Consider the following 14,836-nt stretch of genomic DNA (forward strand, 5'->3'; position numbering starts at 1 on the left):
ATGGGAGCGATGGGTACGATGGGAGCGATGGGAACGATGGGTGCGATGGGTGCTATGGGTGCGATGGGTGCTATGGGTGCGATGGGTGCGATGGGAGCTATGGGTGCTATGGGTGCGATGCCCAGCGCGGGTGATGCCGGGCACAGGCGATACCCAGCTAGCCCCGGGGGCATGGGGCAGGCGGCGGGGCCGTGCCGGCTCGGTGTGCGGGCCGAGGAGGGGCCGAGCCGCGCTCAGTCCCGCCCGGTCCCGCCCGCGGTGGGCGGGCGGAGGCGGAGCTGGGTTGCCTTGGGGGGCTCGGCTCGGCTCGGCTCGGCGCGGGGAGCGGTCGGAGTGCAGCGGAGCGGCCGCGATGGGCGCTCCGGGCTCGGCGGAGCGGCGGCGGCCGCGGTGGCGGCGGCGGGGACAGATGCTGCGGGGCCAGCTGTGCGCGCTGGCCGCGCTGGCGCTGCTGCTGCTGGCCGGCTGCGCGGCCGGGCGCGGCGGTGAGTGCGGGGCCGGGGCTGGGGCCGGGGCTGGGGCTGGGGCTGGGGCTGGGGCTGCTGCGGGGTCCGCCCGAGCCGGGGGCGGCCCCGGCAGCGGCGCGGAACTTGGCGGGGCTGGGCGTGCGGCGGGGCGGAGCGGGGCCTTGCCGGCCCGGGGGTCCCGCGGGTGCGGGGCCGGGAGCGCGGAGCTCGGAGCCGGGAGCGCGGAGCTCGGAGCTGGGAGCGCGGAGCTCGGAGCTGGGAGCGCGGAGCCGGGAGCGCGGAGCTCAGAGCCGGGAGCGCGGAGCTGAGAGCGCGGAGCTGCGAGCCCGGAGCCGGGAGCTCGGAGCCGGGAGCGCGGAGCCGGCAGGTTGGAGCGCAAAGCCGGGAGTTCGGAGCTCGGAGCCGGGTGCACGGAGCCCGCAGCCGGCAGCTCGGAGCCCCGAGGTCGCAACTCGAAGCCCGGAGCCCGCAGCTCAGAGCCCTGCGGTCGCAACGCGGAGCTCGGGGCCCGCAGCCCGCAGCTCAGAGCCCCCAGGTCTGAGCTCGGAGCCCGCAGGTCGCAGCTCGGAGCTCGGAGCCCGGAGCTGCTGCGGGGCCGCGGCGCTCGGACGGTCGGTGCCGCCGTCCGGGGGTCCCTGCCCGCCGCGCTCCGCTCGGAAGGGGCTCGCGTTGTCGCTTTGCGGAGCCGTGGATGTAAGCACGGCTTAGGCAAGGCTTATTTGCCTTTAAGAAAAGGGGAGCGTACGCGTCCGTGACTCGAATTTGCTTTTTAAATAAACAGACGTGTCTGAAGGGTTTCACGGTGTCCAGCATGGTGTGAGGAATGCTCTCATGTTCGGGGGAGAGCACAAACACCAGCTACGGCTTGAACGCAGGGCTTCTCGCGGAGTGTCACGATGGTGGGATGCGTTTTTAAGGTTCGGGACTTTGACGCCTTCATTTTGATGGAATTTTTGTCGTTTTTTTTTATTTTTTTGGACATGTCTCCTAAAACTTAAGGCTTTTTCTCACAAACGCGGTGGTTGATTCCAGGTAAAACATGAGCGCCGTTGTAGGTAAACAGGAGTTTGTGCGTGTACCGAGGTGTGTTCAGGCCTGCCTGCACGGAAGATGCAGGTATGTGATCCCAATGTCCGTCCTCCCTTCCCCTAAACCTCCGAGGTGAGCAGGGCTGCGGTGCTGGGGCTGGACCTGTGCTCTCGATGCTCCGTGTCCGGCCGAGCGGGCTGGCTGCGCGCTTTGCCGCACAAAATAATATTAAAATGTGATGTGGCACGGGGGATTGTCGCGCCTGTCTTAGGAGGGCACAGAGCCCGCTGGTTCCCGTCCCAAGTTTTGGGGCCACAGGTGCGCTTGTGCCGGGCTGTGCCCCGGTGTTCCCCAGCAGCAGGCTCGTGTTTTGGAGGCTGTGATCAGAGTGTGCCCGGAGCTCGTCGCGGAGGTGAGGAGCGGCAGAGCCGGCAGTGACGGGCAGAGGAATCGGGTCCCGGGTGGGAATTTCCACGGCCCCAAAGCGAGCGGGCGCTCTGGGGATGCAGCCTGGGGCTCGGCAGCATCACTGTGTGTTGTGCTCAGGCATGGCGAGGTGCATTTCTGTATATTTCCGTATATTTCCGTGTATTTCTGTCGAGCTGTTGCAGTGTTTTTCCCACGTGAAACCGCGGCGTTTAGGCTCCAGCACAGACTGTGGAGTTTTTGCGGTGCTGCTGTGTGGGGTGGCACCTCTCTCTCTGTTTCCCTGCCTCCCCCTGCTTTTCTGGGGGCATTCACCAAATCTCTCCGTGTCTCCTCTGCCTGGGTCTCCAAGCCGAGGCCACTCCGTGAAGCGAGTTTGAGATCTCCTGATGCTGAGGGATGTGTAATAACAGTGTTAGAACGTTTTGCTGTCCTGTGATGATCTCTCTATTCCACAAGGGTCAAGCTTTTGGAAATAGAGACGGTGCTGTGACGAAATCTGAGTTCTCCCGGTTTGTCTGGGCAGTGATCTGGGGTGTCCCTTTCTCGCTGGCTGGCACTGTAACTCTGTGCTTGTGCTCTAAAACACGGGAGGTCGCCCTGGTAAGTGAGAGGTGTAACTGAGCCCAAACACAGCCCTGCCGACCCCAGATCCAGCTGCCAACCGCTGGCTGCCCGACTGCCACCCACACGGGAATGGTCCGACAAAGTGTCAAGTTGGGTTCGGTTTTTTTTTTCCCCCTTCTTTTTATCCTCTCCATCTGTGTGACTCCAAGTCCCTACTCTAAAGAGAGGGAGGAGCAGAGACTTTATTCTATGAAACCATCTTCTAAATGGTAATGAGTCAGGTTTTTCAAGGGAAGCCTCTGAGTCAGGCCTTTTACCAGTTTGTTGTCACGGACAGCAGAAATAGCCGGGGCATCAGTCAGTGGGATTTTTTCTCCCCGTCTTTGGCCAGGGTGGTGAGGAAAAGCCGGGGCTGATTCTGCAGCCCTTACTCACGGGGATGGGCACATCGCAGGCACATGGAGCTGTGCCTGCGTGATTCAGGTGTGGAGGACTCTGGGGGTGGTTTTAATTCTTGTTTTGACTTGATGGGGGTGAAGCGTTCGGGATGGTGGAGCAGGGCCTGCCGGATGCGCTGGGCTTGGCTGGAACCCGAAGCTCGGGCTGTTGGCACAGGAGTGGAATTTGCCCGGTCCTCGTGGGCTGTGGTGTGCTCACGTCGTGGGAACACTGAGAGGGAGAGCCCGTGAGCAATCCTGGGTGGCGAGGTGAGAGATGGGGAGCTGAGATATCCCGGGCACATTCACCTGGCCGGAGGAGCTGCCGAGGCTGGAAAAGGAGGCTGTTCACCCCTGACTGCCCTGCTCGAAGGGCTTTTCCTCACACAGCTCTGCTGACCGCCAAAACAGCACCGGGGAGCCGTGGTGGGACAGATCCCAGTCCTCCTCTAGCTGGGAGTTAGAGGGAAAACTCCCTGGTTTCGTTCGGGTGTTTTGGTTTTGGCGAGCCCAGACCCAAAGCCGGCTTTGGAGGTCAGGCAATGAAAGCACCAGAGCAGTTGTTTTCCTCACCTCTTCAGCACAGCGTTGTCATCCCAAGCTCTTCAGCGTGAGTAATCCCAGCCCAGATGGATTGCTGGGATCGCTGGACCCCTGGATGTGGGAATTTACCCTCCCAAACTCGGGAGAGGCACCGGGCCCAGAGCGTGGTATGTGACCTCTTTGGCAGGGAGCGTGTTTGGCCTTGCAGGAAATGACTTGTTCATTTATTTAGTGCTCGTTCAAGGTCCTGCACCGACAGCTGGCTGAGCCCGAGCCCTGGTGTGGAGCAGCAGGGATGGGACACGCTGGCCAGGGGTGAGGGGACCTGCCCAGGCTGGCAGCATCAGCAGAGCAGGGCTGGGCACAGCTGGCAGGGCACAGCTGGAGAGCTGCACTCACAGGGGCTGGCTGCAGGCCACCTCACACAAGTCTTCTGGGGGGCCTGAGGGGGTGCCAAAAATGGGGGTTTGGGGCGCCAAAAATGGGGGTTTGGGGTGCTAAAAATGGGGATGCTCGGGATGGGAGTTTGGGGTGCTCGGTATGAGGGTTTGGGGTGCTCGGGATGAGGATGCTCTGGATGAGGGTTTGGGGTGCTCGGGATGTGAGGCTTTGGGATGCTCGGGATGAGGATGCTCAGGATGTGAGGCTTTGGGGTGCTCAGGATGTGAGGCTTTGGGGTGCTCAGGATGCTCAGGAGCTCATGGCTGCTTGTGTCCCAGCCCTTTCCTAGCACTCCCCTCCTGCTGCTCGTCCCCCACTAGCCCATTCCTAGAAAAGGCAGGCTGCTCACACTGCCCAGCTTTGGTCCAGAGATCCTCCAAAGACTGAGCCTGGCAGGTATCCCTGTGGCAGGTATTTGTGCCTGCATCCTCTCCTGAGGATAGGGACATTAAAAAAAGCCTCTGCAGGTATTGGACAGCATCATTTTAAAGGTCAGTATCCAGCCCTGCAGTTGGAAAACTCCCCTCACCCTGGGCCTGACCTGCTTCTAGGTGTTAGCCTGTCCCAGGGCCCTTTACTCAGTTTTGTGTCTGTTCTTTAAATTGATGGCAGCTCTCTGGTAGCTGGGAGGATCATTGGGATTTTTCTGGTTTCTGTTCCTTTGGAGAGGTGTAAGTTACCCCTTCTGGATTTCCTGTTGATGAGCACAGGAAATTTAGTTTTCATAAAGCCTTCCCTAATATAAAACTTGAAGAAAACAGCCCCGGTTCTGTGCAGCCTGTGCCTGAAAACTCGGGAGTTGTGTGTTTTGGAATGAAAAGCACACGGGGCTGGCAGGGAGTGCAGGGTCTGGGGGATGCACCTTAGGCTCCAGTGCAGCAGCTTCTGAAGCTGTGCTGTGTGGTGCTGGGAGCTGCACCGTGCTGTGCTCTGTCCTTTCACAGCCCACAGCCAGCCAGCTGTGCATTTAAAAAAAAAAAAAAAAAGAGTTTAAAGTTTTTACTTTAGTCTTTTTTTGCTCTTTTTCTAGACTTTGCTTCCTTGCCTTCTCCAGAGCAGGCTTTGGGGTGTCCAAAAGCTTTGTTTGCCCTGGGTTTTAGCAGCAGCAGCCAGGGTCAGACCCATGCCAAGAGGCACTGGCAGCCTCATCCTAATGTTTTCCTGCTGCTGTGGCTTTCTGGGCAGGAGCTGGGGGGGGCATGGCCGGGTTTTAGGGGTGTTGTTCCTCCCGTGGCAGTGACCCCAGCCCGCAGAGACCTGCAGCAAACCCTCGGCTAAATCCATGCCTGTGGGCATTGCTGACAGCCTTTGGAGGCAGAGTGGTGTGGTGAGGGTTTGTGGATGGCAGCTGGGGAAATGAGGTCTTGGCTGGCCCGGCAGGGGATGCAGGTGCTCTGTCCCTGCTCCCTAAATCCTGTCACACACTCCTGCAGCCCTGTCCCTTCCCTCTGTGTGATGGCAGGAGGGAGAAGCAGGGAAAGGGAGTGGGACAGAGGCTGCATCCAGCAGAAAGGACTGGATTAAAGACTGAGGCTTGATGTGAACTGGAGATGTTTCCCTTTTCGGTTTGTTTGTGGGGCTTTGTTTTATTTCTTCTTTTTAGGTTCGGTGTCTTGTTTTGTTATGTTTTCTTTGTGGGGTGGGGCTGGTTTTTTTTTTTTTTTTGTGTGTTTTTGGGGACTAGGAGCATTGTACCAAGGCCTCCAGGGAAAGGTCTTGTTCTTCTGGAAAGAGGGAGGCATTGAAGAGGAGTCCAGATGTGGTGTCCAGGGAGAGAGCTGTGTGAGACAGAACTTGCTGGGGCTTTTATTTGCCTTTTATGGACTCCTTTGGCTAACGTGGAATGTCATCTGCCTGTAAGCCTTGTCTGTGGGGAGCAGATGGGACCTGGGGATGGGCTGGAGGAGAGGGGGAGCAGGGCAGGGGTCCTGAGCCCGTGGGTGGGGAAGGGGAAATGCCTCCCTTTAGCAGGGCAAAAACCCTCCAGGGCACAGAGCAGTGCCTGGAGGCCTGGATTTGGTTATCTGGGACCTGGCTGTGCCCAGGGTGTGTGGGGAGGGGCTGGGATGCTGCTCCTCCATCGTGTGTGCAGGGCTGAAGTCCAGGAGAAGAATCCTTCTGATATACAAGCCAGAATCGTGCTAACTGAGCTGCAAACCCCACTGGGGAGGGTCTGCTGTTGAAATCATCCCCGTTCACACATCCACTGCCTTTTTTTTTTTTTTCCCTAAGATGGCCAGAACGTGCCGTGACACAAAGCAGGAGGAGGAACGAGCCTTACATGGACATTGCTTTTTTTGCTCTGACAGGACCTGCTGTGCAGCTCGGGGGGGTGGTAGGTGAGTGTGTGTGTGTTTGGCCACCGAGGACGAGCTCTGCCTGCCCCGAGGGCTGTGCAGGAACTCACTCCGGGGGATGCTGCCCCAAGGCTGCGTTTTGGGCAGGTTCCATCAGCCCGTGCTCACACGGCAGGGCAGGCACCCCAAAACACCCTCCGGGTGCTTAACCTTGCTGAGTAAAACCAACTTTTGAGGATTTGGGTCAGAGGAGGCAGCAAATCCAGCTTGTTCAGGGGTGGAGGGGTTGTCCAAAGGAGTGAGTGAGCGATGTTAAAGGCTCCTGGGTGGAGAAATGATCCCAAGGGAGGTTTCAGGGGGTGCCTGTCTCCATAGCAGAAGTGCTCCAGCCCTCCCAGCATCTTTGTGGCCTCCTCTGGACTTGCTCCCACACATCCATCCCTGCCTCCATGCCCAGGGCTGGATTCCAGGTGGGGTCTCACCAGAGCTTCCCAAAGCCTTGATCACAGGGATATTTTTAAAAACTGCCCGAAGACCAGACCGGGCTTTTTGTTTCATGTGGTGACAAGTCCCTGGGTGTCCCTGGGTGTCCCTGGGTGTCCCCAGAGCTGCTCAGGACAGGGACAGAGGATCCTGGGGGGTTCCGGGGGGCTCTGGGGCTGGCAGCTCACGTTGTTTGGATTGGCTGTGGTGGCACGGTGCCAGCTGACACCAGCTGAGAATTTGGCCAGAACAACTTGTCCAAGGTCACCTCTGGGGCTCAGAGCAGAGCAGTGAGTTCAAGCCCGGGGCTGCAGAGCCTCACTTTCGGGGGGAAATAAAGAATAAAGAGGGTCTGACAGTCTCAGAGCCTTATAAAGCAAGGACAGCATCAAGCACTTGATTTTTCTGTGATGTGCAGCACTCTGCTTTGTTCCAGGACCTCTGGTTAAAAATAGAAGTTTTCTTTTTTTTTTTTTTTTTTTTTTTCCCCCTCTGTAGTATTATTTATTTCCTAGAAGCACTGTGGAGCATTCCAGGCTGGCTCACTCCTCAGAGGAGGGCAGGGTGCTGCTGTTCAAGGGCCAGCCAAGAATCTGCTGGACCAGGGATGGTTTTTGATGGTCTCCTCATCTGTGCTTTATGAGGAGCTTCCTGGATGTGTCCAGAGAGGCTTTTCTTTTCTTTTTTTTTTTTCCATTTTTAAAAGTTTTTTTTCACTCCCCTTGGTGTTGGTTTGGGTATGGGAGGGAGGATGAGAGTCATGTCATGGGTGTGCAGTGGGGAGGGATGTGTGGCAGGGCAAGGATTACCTTTTCCAGGTGTAGCCCAAGGTGGCAATTTTGGCTGGAGTGTGCCTGGCTCTGGGTCTGTGATTCCCAGGCCACATCCCTGACTACCCAGATGGATTTCCAGACTTGTTTGCTTACTTCTAAGAAATGTGAGGAAGAGCTGTCCTGAGGCTTCTATGTATATACATTTGCCTGTAATTAAGGTAGGATTAATTGCTGTAAAATGGTGTTTAAGGGCCTGTTATGAGATCAGCAGATAGGAGCATGGGATGAAATGCATAATGAATACATGATGTTATAAATAATGGACACAGCCCGTGCACTGGCATCCCTGAAAGGTAATAGCTCTTTCAATATTTAATTAAATGGGTACCTGAGGGAAAACACTGCCAACAAAAGCATCTCGGGGGCTTTCTGCTCACTGCTCCTGTGAATTCCCAGTGCCAGGCTGGGCTCACACCTCTGTCCCCCACCGTGTTTGACCCCTCTGCCCTGCCTGGCAGTGAATTTTCCCCACCTGGTTGTGAGCAGGGGGGTTCAGCACCAGAGCCAGTGCCTTGTCCAAAGCTGGGACTCGTCCCTGTTCCTCCAGTGCTGTTCCAGCCACTAAAAAAAATTCCAGTTAGAGATGCTTGTGGTGGTGGTGGTGCAGGGAAACACGAGGGGAAAGGAGATGTGAGGCAAAGGACAGGAGAAAAAAGTCTTTTTTCACTTGAAAAGCACGTTAGTATTGAAATGGGGCACAAAAGCTCCCTTTTCCCTCGTGCTTGTTTACTTTCTTTGCAAGATTCAGTCTTTTTCCTTCGTTTTTTTTTGTGGAGAAAAGCATGAAAAAAAAAAATCCATTTTGTGATGTTTTGCCTATCATCAGAGATACCAGAGTGGGAGCCAGGGCTTATGACAGACAGGCTTTTTTTCCTTTTTTCCCCTTCCCTTTCTTTGCTGTCTTGTTTTTTAGTGCTCCTTCCACTAGAACATGTTGCTCCAAGCCCTGTCCAGCCTGGCTTTGGGCACTGACAGAAAATTGTTCAGGAGGCCAAGCTGCAAGGCTGTCACTTTTCATATATTTTAGAATTTAACTGGGATAAAGGGTCAAGTCATGGTTTCCCTTCCCTTTTTTTTTTTTTTTTTTTTTTGAATTCGGCTGGAGATGGATTCAGTGCTGCTCTGCTTTCCCTTCGCTGCCACGGGAAGGGGAAAAATGGTGATGGATGGTTGGCATAGGGATGCCCCAGATGTGCAGCATCTGGGTGTGGTGAGCTGTGGGATTCCCTGTGAGCAGCCCTTTCTGCTACGGAGCTGGGGAGTTTGTAGAGGCATGGAAGGATGGTCGGGAGGAGGGAAAACCCGCTTTACTTTAGGGGAGGAGCCGAGGCTGGGACAGGGAGAAGTAAAAATTATTTTTAGCAGGTGCAGAGCCGTTCCTTTTGCTCTTAGGTGTAGCTCAAGAAGAACAGAATGGTCAATTTAATGGCCAGGCCGATAGGAACGCTAAAGAAAACAATTAAGTTTCTGCACAAAGAGGTAATGAGCAGTGAAGGAAGCTTGGAACAATCCCGTATCCAGTGGCATTTTTTGGCACAGCAGTGAACGCAGAGACAGAATCTTATCCTCACTTAACGAGGCTTAACCCAGCACTCTCGAGGATTTCGTGGCCAAGGAGTTCTTGGGGGGGGGGGAGTGTTTTTCATCCTGTTATAAATGGGAGACAAATCTCTTGCAGGGACGCTTTTCCAGAAGGCACGAGGAAATCTCGCTTGCGGAGGGGTGGGCAGCTTTTCAGAGCTAAAATAAACCCAAAGTCACATTTTGCTGTTGCCAGGAGAGCTGCGGAGCTGTTGTTGGACCTTCGTGCTCTGCCCTGCCGACTCCAGCTGGGCTTTGTTGAGAGCGGTGCTGGGCTGGGAGGGGCAGGAGCCTCCGTGGGGCCCTTCTGCACTTCTCCCTCTCGGTCAGGATGCCTGGAAATGCAGCTTTGGAATCGGGGCTAAGGGAGCAGGCTGCTCCTCAGAGCCAGGTGTAGGATTTTCCTGCGCCTTTTGTTGTGTGTTTGGGATTTTTTTTGCTCCCCTCCTCGAGGATGCTCTATTTTATGGTCCTTGCCACCGATGATTTTGGAGGAAAAGCATCTCCCAAATCAGCCTAGACCAAGCACTGATCCGTGTGTGCCGTGCTTGTGCTGAGCCCAGCTCCTGTCTGCAGCACCTCTGGTGGTCCAGGGGCTCGTCTGGTGGTCCAGGAACTCGCTGGGCTTGTCCCTGAGGGTGTGGGGCCAGCAGCCCCAGGGGAGAGAGAGGGAGCAGGGCTGCATCTCCTTCAGCCTCTCCCCACCAGGGCACCCCACTCTGCCCGGCTCCTGTGGGAGCTCCTGCCTGCTCCAGCTTTCCTTTCCTTCCTCCGAAATATTCCCCTGTTGTTTTAACTGCAGGAACGTTTCAGGGAGACCGAGATAATTCAGCTGGTTGTGAAACCAACCCTCCAAAACCCGAAGCTGCCACCGTGAAAACAATGGATAAAAGGGGGCAGACGAGAGAGGAGGAAGGGCAAGCATATTTCGGAAAAGCTGTGCTGTTTTTGGCTCCGGCCAGCAGTTTGCATAGAAAGTAGTTTATTGTCAGTGAGAGCTGTGGATACCTGCCAGCTCTCAGAGCCCTCCCTGCCTGTGCAGCAGTGTTTGTGCCAGGGAAAGGCAGTGGTGACAGAGCTGTCCCTTCTTCTGGGTCAGTCCCCTGCCCCTCAGCCCTTCCATTTTTTGCTGCTTTTCTTCCCCCCCAGCTTTGTTGTGGATGAGTTTCTTCTCCTCTTGCAGCGCCGGGTTTGGGTGCTCTTGTCTCCTCTCCTCTGGCTGTGCCAAGGGCTCCGTGTCCCTTGGGATCCCCATTTTCCACACCAGCCCTGCAGGAGCTGGGTGTCTGCCCCGAGGTCTTGCTGCTGTTCCATTTTGGGGTTCCTGTGCCTTGCTTTGGAAAGCTTGAGTGCAGTGGGGGGAGCGTGGGGATGTTGCTCAGAGTTGTAAGGTGCTGGGAAGGGCAGCCAGGATGTGTCTGGCTGTGTTTTGTGCAGCTCTCAAAAGTTGTGAACCCCGACCCAGACCCACGTGGGGATGTGGGTCACACACACGGAGCCTTGCCAGCAGCTCTGAGCTGGTGTCCCCTGGGTTCTGCTTTGCTCTCAGCCCCACTTCCACTCTCCTGAGTGGCACAGGTGAGCAGTGCTGCTGCACAGGCCGTGCCCAGCAGGCTGCCAGCCCAGCCTGGCAAGGGACACAGCTTCCCAGCAAGCTCCCCATGCCATGGAGAGGGACACGGCCCCTGCAAGCTGCCTGCATTGTCTTGGTTCTGTTATGAAACGCAGGGCACACAGACAGGGAGGAATGACTCATGTTGGCCATGGGAATATCTCCGAGCAGAGCTCTCCAGAACCTGCGTTCTGGTGCTGGGTCGTTGGAGTGGTGGAAAATGTAAAAAAAAAAAAAAAAAAATAAAATACCTTGTGTGCTTGAAACAAAACAATCGGCTCGCTATGAGACGCCCTGTGGTGCAGAATTTTGGGAAAGCTCCTCATTGTGCCAGAGCTCCAGAGGATGTCCCAGTAGCATTGCAACATGAAGCCACCAGCTAGAACATTAATTAGGAAAGTGTTCGGTCTGGCTTGCCCAAAATGAGGCACTTGCAGCTGAGGCAGGGCGTTTAGCAGAGTTTACCTCTGCGGGAGAAAGTGGAAAAAAACCTATTTTGTTGTGGTTCCTATTAAGAAATCATCCAATCCTGAGTTAAAAAAGAAAGCTGCTGGCTCTCTTTGCTGTAGGTTTTCCTGCTTTTCCTTGGGAGGAAGGGTTTGGCCTGGCAGCTGTGCTGTGGGATGCTGTGGCCGAGGTGATGTCCCAGCACCCAGAGCAGCCCCCACCACGCCTCAGGAGTTGCCAGCACATGGGGGAAAAACCTCCGGGACCCTCTGTTGTGTCACTCGTGTCCTTGCCAGCGAAATTAAAATCTCAGCGTTGTCACAGGGAAATCCTTGGAAGGCCAAAGCTGTGGAAAAGGTTCATCTCTAACTTCTGCTTGCTATTGGCCTGTTGAGTGAAGCTTGTTTTGGCATGGGGGTGCCCTAGGCAGGATTTTGGGGGTGATGCTGGAGGGGGATGCAGGTTGTGCCCGGGGGGCAGCTGGCCCTGCTCCAAATTTTTCCAGGTGTCACTCGCCCCATCGAGCTCGGCCATGTGGGGCAGGTCTGCCGCTATTTACACTGATCCTCAGTCAGTGCTGGATGTAGCCTCTCTAAACACTCCCCACTGCCAAACGAAGCTTTTCCCCTTCCAAAGTCACCTTAGATGACTTTTCTTCCTCCTGCCCCTCGCTCGGAGCGGTTTTTGCCACCCGGCAGAAAGGGGAAGGTTCTGCCGGAGCTGCGGGGCTGTGGCAGTGCCCACGGTGACACAGAGGGGACCTTGCCTGCTCGGGGAGAGCTCCTGTGCTGTGAGAGCAGCCTGGAGGTGGAACTGAGACGGCTCAGGCTATGCCAGAGTGGTTGTTGTTACGGGAGATCCCTGATGCTGCATTCCAGCTTGTGCTGCTTTCTTGGGAATCCGCTCCGCTTCCATCGGCTTAATCGTGCTGGTGCTCGCGGGCCAAACTGACAGCAAATTCCACCCTCTAACATTTGTAAAGCATTGAAAGGACAAAGGGCTTGAAGCTTCAAACCGATGGCATTTGGTTTGCCAAGGTAAATTTTTTTTTTTGTTGTTTTTTTTGTTTTTTTTTTCCTGAGAAAACAGGCTGCCCGTGCAGCTCTTCCCCCAGACTTTCACCCAGATAACTCCTGTGTGTGTGTGTGTGCTGGGATCACTGGTCCCAGTTACTGCTGGTGGCATTCCTGGGATGCAGATTCCCAGCAATGTTTCCCCCACACGTTTCCTCCTTGCTGCTAGAGCAGAGCTTGGTGTGGGCAGGGCAGACAGGTCTCAGGTGGGGCAGCTCTCTCACCTGGCTGTGCCAGGGAACTTAGCAAAAGGGCTGGGACGTGCAGAGGACCTTTTCCTCTGTCCTTAGGCACCTTCCGAGGCATTGGCCCAAGATTTGAATCTCTATCCCGCTGCTTTTTTTTCCTGTGGTCTGTTTCCAAGGTAGTGGACAAAAGTGGGAATAATTCAGAAGTCCTTGTGAGAGAGCCCGTGCTCTGCTTGGTGGGATGGATGGCTGGGAGAAAAATCCCTCTCAGATGCTGTTTTCCTGCAGGGTCTCCATTGCAAGGGGGCTGATTTGGTGGATGGATACCTTCTACCTTAAAGGGAAAAAAAAAAAAAAAAGAGTTTTCTCCTCCTGCCTTGACTCTGAGGCAGCGTGGGAGGCACGGAGCTGACACATGAGCATGTGTGTCCAGCTGATGAGGCAGACATGGCACGTCCAGGGCCGACAATCCTGGTGCCAGGAATGCTGTGCAAGGCTGCCAGCTGCCTTTGCTGACACGGCTCAAGAACCAGAACCGGGCAAAGGGGAGAGCCAAAGGCAGCCACACCGAGCAATGTTCGGGGGTATTTCAGTTTCCTGCAGGTGTGCAAAGGAGTCAGGGCCGTGCTCTGCCTTGGGTCAGGTGGTGCTGGCCGGGAAAACAGGGATGCTCCTGCAGGATGAGCTTGAGAAGCTGTGGAGAAACACCCAGGGCAGGCATGGGGAGCTGCGGGCACCGCCCCGTTCCAGGGGGCTCGGAAACACTCCTAAACCCGAGGGGGCTTTTTTTTGGCTGCTGCCGAGGCTCAGGGGTGTCCCTTGCTTGGCTGACTGTGTCTGCTCTTCCCTGCAGGTGAGGATGCCCTGGGCAGCTCCGTGGCCGGAGGCGGCGAGCGGAGCGGGCGGCAGCTCCTGCAGGCTCGGGGCCAGAACGGGACGGAGGCTCCGGAGCACGGGGGGACTCTGCACGTCAGGAACTGCACCGAGCCAGGTAGGGCTCGCTGGCACCACGGGGGACAGGTGTGTCCCCAGCCCCTCGGTGCCGCAGGTGCCTCCCTCACTCCTCCGCTGGCAATGCTCGCTTCTTCTGCCGGGCTCCCAGAGCGTTCCCCCAGGTTTTGGGGACAGGAGGAAAAGGTTTTTTTCTCTCTCTGTTCTTCAGGATTAATGTAGGTTACGTGCCCCAGGAGGAATTCTGACAAGTACAGTTCTTGCTGCACTTCTCTGCCTGTGTTTTTTATTTTTTTTTTTTTTTTTTTTCCCCTGCCCTAATCCTTAATAACAGTTCCGGCTACATGGATGATGATGGTCACTTTTAGACGGCAAAAACTGGTACAAAAATTCTTCCTACTCCATTTTCTCTTGTTTGCATAACTCTGGCACGGTGCACACCCAGTCTCAGGTCTCACATCAGCACTGGCATTAATATTTCCCCCCTCAGCATCTGCTGTCTCACCATTGCAGCTGTTCCAGCTGTTCCTGCACCGAGGTCTGTGGAAGAAGCATGGGGGATTTTATTTGTGGCGTGTGGGTTTCCCCGTGTGGTATACTGGACAGCCAGGGAAAAAAGCAGTTTGAGTTTTCTCAGGCTGCTCTTTTCCCTGCCTGTCCAGTAAACCACATCCCCCTGCTCTTCATTCAGAAAGAAAAACAGTAACTCCTGAGTACCTTGTGCTTTCTCAGGAGAGAGAAAGCAGAAATACCTAGACGCGTGAAATTAACTGTTCCTTCTTGAAATGATGTGACATTCCACAGCAGAAACCGGTGCAAAATTGCTGCAGAAGGGAAGTGGAAGTCATGGAGTTGAGGTCCTGCCTGTGGTTTTGTCAGTTTTGTTTGGGTGGCTTGTCACACGGTGTAAATGTAAATAAATAACATTTAGTGGCCTTAAGCGCCGTTGTGTTGGTGAGGCTGGGGTGGCAGCCAGGAGCATTTGGGAGTGGGACAGTCCCCAAATTGCAGAGTGTGAGAGAGGGACCTGCTGAGCTCAGGAGGTTGAAACCTGGGGGCTCCCTGTGACCTGGAACCTGCCCCACACCCCTCCAGGTGCTCCTCCTTCCCTGGAAATCAGGGCTTTTCCTGCTCCCTTCCCAAGGTAGCCTGTGCAAGCAGGCAGGAGGGGTTGTTGAAGATCCCTCTGGGCTCCTGGTGGCCTCTCATGGCAGAGTCTGGTGTCAGGCAGCAGGTGCTGCCCTGGCCTCCCCTACCCATCCCCTTGCCCTTGTGGGAGCCACATCAAGGTGTGTGGCCAAAAAGAGTTGGGCAGAGTTTGTTCACAGCAGTAGAGATGTTGGTTAAGAGGGAACATTTGTGATTCTGGGCCACGTTTTGACAGCCTGAGCTCATGGGGAATGACTCCTGTCAGTTCATCAGCTGCCAGCATGGGGCTGTGGAGGGAACACCTCACCTGGC

The 14,836-nt window shown here is 55.6% G+C and overlaps 1 protein-coding gene across 2 annotated transcripts in view; it reads left to right on the forward strand.

Annotated features, from left to right (window-relative positions):
* Positions 1-280: 280 nt before the first annotated feature.
* SLC24A3 (solute carrier family 24 member 3) overlaps positions 281-14,836 on the forward strand; it is a 78,318-nt gene continuing 63,762 nt past the window's right edge. For both annotated transcript variants that reach the window (XM_088160854.1, XM_088160855.1), the window contains exons 1-2: positions 281-485; positions 13,278-13,415. In XM_088160854.1, coding sequence (XP_088016980.1) covers positions 353-485; positions 13,278-13,415 — 271 coding nt within the window. In that variant the 5' untranslated portion in view covers positions 281-352. The remainder of the gene's footprint in view (positions 486-13,277; positions 13,416-14,836) is intronic.

Source organism: Sturnus vulgaris, chromosome 3 (genome assembly GCF_052056855.1).
Source record: "Sturnus vulgaris isolate bStuVul1 chromosome 3, bStuVul1.hap1, whole genome shotgun sequence".
NCBI lineage: Eukaryota > Metazoa > Chordata > Aves > Passeriformes > Sturnidae > Sturnus > Sturnus vulgaris.